This window comes from Galeopterus variegatus, unplaced genomic scaffold (genome assembly GCF_000696425.1).
Source record: "Galeopterus variegatus unplaced genomic scaffold, G_variegatus-3.0.2 Scaffold3127, whole genome shotgun sequence".
NCBI classification, from domain to species: Eukaryota; Metazoa; Chordata; class Mammalia; order Dermoptera; family Cynocephalidae; genus Galeopterus; species Galeopterus variegatus.
This window is the reverse complement of record NW_007729238.1, coordinates 184,101-191,960: the sequence shown is the minus strand read 5'-3', so window position 1 is coordinate 191,960 and position 7,860 is coordinate 184,101. Positions and strand designations below refer to the sequence as shown.

Sequence of the window (7,860 nt, the reverse complement as noted above, 5' to 3'; positions counted from 1 at the left end):
CTTCCCAGGCCCACACAGCTGACTTAGGGAAGGCTCCACCCCCAAGAACAATTTTGTGAGCGCTCACCCGCCTGCCGGCACCCACTCCAGCCCCTCTTCCGCATGCGCACAGCGATAACACGCCGTTCGGTCGCCTGGTGCCTTCCCTGCCCCCGAATCCCTAATTCCGATTGGTTTGTTTCACAGGACCGCCCCTCTGGTGCAACCAATGGTGAAGCCGCCTCGGGTGCTCCGCCCTCCCCGCCGGCAGCGTGCGGCCGCACAGCCTGCTAACCCAGGCGGCCAGCGGGGATGGCGGCTGTCTCTGCGACTGCGGGCCGGCTGTTGAGGCTCTGTGCGGCCGCAGTTGAGGGGCCCTGGGGTCGGCTGCGTGGCTCGGGGCTGGCTCGGGGTTTTCTGCAACCCAAACCGGATGGCGAGGATGTGGCCCCGAGGCGACAGGTGGCTCACTTCACTTTCCAGCCCGACCCGGAGCCCCGGGAGTACGGTGAGCCAGGAGCTACCCTGTCCGGTCCCGCTGCAAGCCAGACTCCCAGGCCCGCGGGTGCTCGTGAGGCTCGGCGTCCCGTCCGGGGCGGGGGCCGGCAGGCTGATCTCCTTGCATCCCGGCTTAATCTCTGCCTTTCTGTCGGGAACCTCCCTACTGCCTCACGGGCTGTCATTCCCTTCTCGCTCTATTTTTATCGCTGTTCAGCCCTTGAGACGCAGCCCTTCGGCACCCTCGAGATGGGTGAGAAGGCATTCCGCCGTCTGGAAGGGTCTGAGGGCGGAGAGGTGGTGCCCAGGGAACGCCCCCCTTTCTCCATCCTCCATCCCTGCTTTCCCATCCCAGGCCTTAGGTGTTGTTCCAGCTTGCCCGGGACTGGACCACTAACTTTAAGCAGAGACATTCGAAGTAACAATTGATTTTCTCAAGGTCACAGACCAAGTTCTTCCCGGAGATGGGAAAGAATCCAGGCTTCCTATTTGAGCTTAATATCGGGCATGTGCTGGGCTATTCTGCCACTTAGCCAAGGAGGGGCAATCTATGTAGGTGATGGGACGAGGGAGCCATAGGAAGGGCATGTAGCAAACTGATCATAGTATGAAGATTGCATGACTTTTACCGTTTTTTCTGCAATTTTTATGTAATCTAAAGATCCAGTGTCTGTCATTAGAACATTGGGAAACAGAAAACGCTTACCGTTTCTTTGTCTAATAACTTCTCACGTGCTAGAGGTGATATTTTTGGAAATGTGTCTTTACTTCTGAACAATAAGAACGAGCAGTTATTGAATGCTTATTACCGGCAGGCACTGTGCTGAGAAATTTACATTCATCATCTCATTTGATGCTTAGGACAACCTTAAAATGTACGTAATGTTTTTATTCCCATTTTGCAGTTAGGTTAACTGAGGTCATGAGATAGTTTGTCCACGGTTATATAAGTTAGTGGTAGCTGCAGCTTTGGAATCTAATTAGGAAGATTATGGAGCTTCCATTCTAATCAATGTACTAAAATGCACTTAGAAATAATGTGCTAAGAGGGTGTCCCAGTTATGTGAAACAGTAGTTACAGTACCAGAAAGGTGAATAGCAATTTTTTTTCGCCATCAAGATGAACCTTCAGTTCTGTCTTTGAAGCAGAGAAACTTTGGCCCAATACTTGAGAAATAGAGCACAGGTCTTCTTAATGCCCCCCTACCAAAACTGTGAAATTACGAAAATCTTAGTAAAATGATATCACATTTATTTGCCCTTATTATGAAAATAATACAAGCATATTACAGACAATTTGGATAATAGAAAAAAATTTAAAAATGTGATCTCACCACCCACTACAGTAAATATTGCTAACACTTTGGAGTGTATCTATCCTTTCAGCTATTTCCTTCTAGTTTAGTGTATTTTCTGTAACTGTAGTTTTAGTAGAAATACAATTTGTATTATTTAATCAGAAGCATTTCCTACAATGCTGTTTTTATAACCTTTAGAATTTAGAAGAAGACATGTTCCATGGAGTAGAGGCACTACAGTTCAGTAGTTACAGTCTTGACTCTGTCATCAGATTATCCTAGGTTGGGTGTTGTCCCTGCCACCTACGACTTTGGAGTCATCACTTATCCTCTGGAAGCCTCAGTTTCTTTATAGGTAAGGGGTTAATAATAATACCTACTTTAGAAGGTTGTTGTGAGGGCTAAATAAAATAATGCTTATGACGTACTTAACAGTGTTTGGCAACTAAGAAGCACTTAATAAATGGAAATTTTTGGTAATTACCATTATGCTTTTTTCTTTGTTACAGTTTTGCAGTGTCATAAATAATGCAAATATAAGCATTTCATACATATGGATTTATGTATCAGATTATTTATTTAGAATAGAACCCCAGGGATGAGATTTCTGACTCAGAGATACGAATGCTTCAATGGATTTTTTTTTTTTTTCGTTTTTGTGTTTTTTCATGACCAGTAACGGATCGCAACCCTCATTGTTGCGCTCGCACCGCGCTCAACCAGTGAGCAGATGGTCTCTATATGGGATCCAAACCCTCAGCGGGAGCGCCGCCGCGCTCCCAAGCGCCGCACTCTACTGAGTGCGCCACCGGGCCGGCCCGCTTCAATGGATTTTTAATGCATAGTTCAAATGAACCATTTATATCCCATCCGCATGTATAAGAGTGTGAGTATTGGGTGTTAATGCTAAAATCACAGGAGTGCACACACATATACTCAGGTATTTTGTGCTAACTATACTGTTTTAATTTGCATCTGTTTCATTTCGATTGAGGAATATTTTCCCATATTTGTAGATTTATTTTTTCTTGGGTATTGCGTGTTTCATGTTTTTGCATATTTTATATAGTCTTAATATTTTTCCTATCAATATTAATACTGTCTATCATTATTAAGTAACTGCTCTTTTCCAGGTATTGTGGTAGATATCAGTCTATAATCCTCATAGTAACCTGGTGAGCTAGACAGTATTATGTTCATTTTACAGATGAGAAAATTGAGACTCAGAGATATTTGTTAAGGGCCTGCCCAAGTCTGGTGAGTAGCAGGGCCAGAGTTTGAACATCGATGTGTCTGACTCCAAAACCTCACACACTACTTATGTACTAAAATTTTGTATATTGACAATATTAATGAAAATATTAACTTTCTGCCTTTTACATGTGCTGCAAATATTTTTTATCCTTTTGTTTGTTTTGATACATAAAAGGGACTGCTTAAATAGATGGTGGTCTGAACTGACTTTGAGTACGTGACATTTAGGCCGTACAGTGAGGAATGACAAGGAATCACCTCCGCAAAGACCAGGGGGAACAGTGTTTTTCTGGAAGAAACAAAGACAAGCAAGGGTAAAACTTACTCCTGAGGTGGGTGAGCTTGTGTTGTAACAACTGGGAAAGCGATTGTGGTTGGGGTGTCCTAAATAGGAGGTAGGCAGGTCTTTCAGAGGTCGAGGGTAGACTACAGAGTCCCTTTTTTTGTGGGGATGAGGGTCTTTTTTCTTCATATTAGGTTTATAAGGAATGGAACAAAAGAAGTAAAGAGAGGTTAGAAAGCATGGCATTTAAATGGGGAATGGGAAGTAGTGAGTTTTTTTGGAGAAAAAGGGAAGGAGTAGGGAATAAGTTTGAAAGGTAAATGGAAGCCTTGAAAACTAGGATAAAGTTTGGGGGAGAGAAAAGGCTGAATGTCTGTAACGTACCCCACTCTGTGCTGAGAGTGTTACATTCAAGTTCAAATTTTGTTGAGCCATGGACGGCCTTTGATTATTTTTAGGCAAGAAAGTGACTTGAGATGTGCTTGTGTTATATTATTAGGAAAGTTTATAGAATGCACTAATGAATGGAAAGTAAGGAGGCAGGGAGATCAGTTTGGGGTCTTGTAATTGTTTAGATGAGAAGATATAATTGAATTTGGGCAGTGCCAGTGGGAATGGTTGTATGTTTTGGAGAAATTGACTGGATTTGGCACTTGTTTGCCTGTGGGGGCTTAGATGAAGGTGACTTGACATTTTCAGCCTGGGAGGCTGGAAGGATGGTAGAGTGGTAGTATCACTGATACAAATGGGGAATGCCGAGGAGAAGCACATTTTTGGTGAGAGAGAGAGAGGATGACTTAGGACTTGAACATGTTGCTTTGAAGTGCTGGTGAAATATAGCACTATGAGACAGGCTAGTCTGAGTTCTAGTCTGGCACCAAAATAACGTTGGGTCGAACTTGGTAACGCTTGAGACCAGAAAATTCTCTCTATGTTTCTTTTCCCCATTGTACTATATTCAGAATTTTCCTGAAATATGTGCCCTTTCTCTTTTCTCTTCCTGGTCATATTTCCTAGTTCTGACTCACTTTCTCATTGTGTGTCCAAACCTTTTCATGGTACCCCGCAGAATGATAATAATGATAATAGCAGACACCTTCAAGAGTGCGCAGCGTGTGCCAGGCACCATTCTGAGTGCCTTCCGTGTTTCAGTTCATTTAATCTTTACATGACAGTGCTGTGATAGAGATCCTATTACTATCCATGTTTTATGTATGAAGAAACTAAGACATAAAGAGGTTAAATATCTACTTTTAGACATTTTAGTGTCTCTAGGTCACATTGGTTGTAAGAAGAGGAGCTAGGCTTCATTTCCAAGGACACTGGTTCAGTCTGGCTCCAGAGTCTATGTTCCTAACCACTCTGTGCCACTCCTAAGCACTCTAACCAGTCTCTTGCATTATTCATACATGTTTCAGATTCTTCACACAACACTTTATCCTCTGAAACCCTACCTCAAACCTGACGTTCCCCGAAGACACTGTTTCTCCTGTATCTCAGTTGAGCAGAGACTGCTGTCTTCTTTTATGGTAATTTACCCACCTTCAAATGTCTTCTCTATATTTATTGATCATCAGAGAACTTGATTCATAGTTTTCCTCATCATCCTATTTTTGTCGTCATTTAGGAAGATTTCAGCATTCTAGAGGCAATACTGCACAGAAGCTAAGAGCTTGCATTCTGAGTCAGACATGCCTGAATTTGAGTCCCCTCTTTACAGCTTTGTACTGTGACATTGACCAGGTTTATTAGGCTTCAGAAGCTCTCTTTTCCACATGTGTACTATCTCAGAGGGTTGCTGTGGGGACTCAGTGAGATAATCCACATCATTACTGGTGCCTGCCTGCTGTGGTACTAGACTGTGTTTCCTTAGGTTTTGAAAGAGTGAGATAATCCACATCATTACTGGTGCCTGCCTGCTGTGGTACTAGACTGTGTTTCCTTAGGGTTTGAAAGAGCATGTTACCGGCACAGTGATTAAAATTAATACTGCTTATTTCATCTTATGTCAGCTTTGTTAAGATATTTTTATAAATTTAAGTATTTTGTTTAAATTACAATTTATTGGCACACTTTTTTCATGATTGTATTTATTCTTATGTATATGTCTCATTTCAACTACATATTTTTTCTTCTTTCCATTTTTCTTAGTTTATCTAACAAAAAGAAAAGTCTGTTTTATATTCTTTTCGGATATCAACATTAAATATTGTGAATCCAGGCTAATTTAATTAATTTTCTCCTTCATTAATTCTACATCTTAATCTTAGTAGCATTATTAAAAAAACCTCTCTAGATATTTATGGTTTTGGTGTAATAGCTTTAAAAAACACATAATCATTCTCTTTTTGTTTTTTTTGGGTTTTTTTTGTTCTGGAAAGTAAGACAGTCAGATTATTCAGACTATAAAACCTGCCTTACTGTCTAAGAGTTTTTTAGATGACAATTCAATATTCTTCTTAGGCCTTTCTTATAAACAAAGTGTTCTAACCAAAACTGCTAATTCTTATAAAAAGGGAAACATAACTTTTGGACATTTGATAGAAATTATCTCACTGAATTTTCACAATAGCCCAACACATTAGATATTATTATTTCTATTTTTATAGAGGAGGAAACTGAGTATCAGTAGTTGATTAACTTGCCCAAAGTCACACAGGGAGTTAGTGGCGTCACAGATTCCACACCAGATGTGTTTTATATTGGTGTGTTTGCTCCTTTCAGTACACTGTGTTGTTTCCCAGGACCAGCACATCCTGGCTTCTCCATGCCTCTGATTTTGGGTATTGTCCATATGTGTGAATTTGTTTATTCATTGACTCTAGCCATATTTTTTTTCCTTTTTGTCTTTTTTCGTGATCGGCAACGGATCGCAACCCTCAGTGTCGCGCCCGTACCGGACCGGGACCGGCCACGGGATCGCAACCCTCGGTGTTGCTCCCGCACCTCGCTCAGCCAGTGAGCGGCCGGTCTGTATGTGGGATCCGAACCCTCGGCGGGAGCGCCGCTGCGCTTCCCAAGCGGCGCACTGTAGCAGTGTGCCACCGGGCCGGCCCCGACTCTAGCCATTTTTATTTTCTTCTGGGTGCCAACTCTGTGTTAACTCTATGCTAGGTGCTAGGGATGTGGTCATGACTCTGTCCTCATGGAATTTGGAGTCAAGTGGGAAGATGGGCAAAGTCTTTTTTCGTCTCCGGCAACGGATCGCAACCCTCAGTGTCGCGCCCGTACCGGACCGGGACCGGCCACGGGATCGCAACCCTCGGTGTTGCTCCCGCACCTCGCTCAGCCAGTGAGCGGCCGGTCTGTATGTGGGATCCGAACCCTCGGCGGGAGCGCCGCTGCGCTTCCCAAGCGGCGCACTGTAGCAGTGTGCCACCGGGCCGGCCCCGACTCTAGCCATTTTTATTTTCTTCTGGGTGCCAACTCTGTGTTAACTCTATGCTAGGTGCTAGGGATGTGGTCATGACTCTGTCCTCATGGAATTTGGAGTCAAGTGGGAAGATGGGCAAAAAATAGCAAGCAAACGCATAGTTAAAACAATTCCAATTGCAGTAAATGACCTGAAGGAAATGTTCAGGTGCTAGGAAAGAGAAAATAGAGACCTGACAAGGCTCTAAGTAGAGGTAACATTTTACCAAGCTCTCAGAAAGTCGTATCCAAGGAGGTGTGAAGAAGGGGCTGCCAGATAGAGGGTTTGACATGTTGAAAGGTCCTGAGGTGGTAGGAGCTTGGTTGGTGGAACTGAGGGAAGACTTGAGTGGTGAGCCTTGGAGACAGTCGTACAAAGTGGGATAATTGAGGTGGTCGGGGAGATGAAGTAGGGCCTTGTGGACATGGTGAGGAGTGGAGCTTTATTCCAGGTACAGCCAGAGGTCTTTGAAGGGTTTTGAGCAGGGGAGTAACATGGAATGGTTTGCTTCTCAGGACTCTCATTGTGGCAGTTCTTTGATGAATGATTTGGAGGATAGAAAGAGTAGAAGTGAGGGGACAGTTAGGGCGCAGTTTCCTGGAATAGGAAAGAAATGGTGAGTTTTGGAATAGGAGATGGTAGTGCTAGATTTAAGCTGTATTTGGAAGTAGGATTTGATGGATTGGATGTGACGGATGAATAAAAGGAAGATATCAGGGATGCCTCCTTGGTTTGTGGCTTGGGCACCTGGGTGGAGAGTAGTGCTGTTTGCTAAGATGAAAAAGACTAGTTTTGGGAGCAGACCCCAACAGTTCAGTTTTGTGATCATTGAGTTAGAAAATCCCAAGACTCCCATGTGGAGAACTGAGGACTGCTGGAGCTCAGAGGAGAGATCTGGCTGGGTTGGAGATAACCATTTGGGAGTCACTAGCATATAGATGGGGTTAAAAACCACTTAGAGACTGAGTAGAGAAGGAGCCAGCCAAAGGAAGGGAAGCACCATATCACCGTGACAGAAGTTGCCAGGTGCCCTGAGATGGGGTAACCCAGGGACTCTAGCCATAGTCTCTTCAACTTTAAAGCTTAGGTCCACTCACTTTTGGCCTCAGGTCCTCAGGTGACCCTCCCCCCCCCCC

The 7,860-nt window shown here is 43.8% G+C and overlaps 1 protein-coding gene across 1 annotated transcript in view; it reads left to right on the top strand.

The window, feature by feature from the left end:
- The first annotated feature begins 291 nt into the window (after positions 1 to 291).
- Positions 292 to 7,860, top strand: part of BCKDHB (branched chain keto acid dehydrogenase E1, beta polypeptide) — a 65,261-nt gene continuing 57,692 nt past the window's right edge. Inside the window, exon 1 of the mRNA XM_008584014.1 lies at positions 292 to 487. Coding sequence (XP_008582236.1) covers positions 292 to 487 — 196 coding nt within the window. The remainder of the gene's footprint in view (positions 488 to 7,860) is intronic.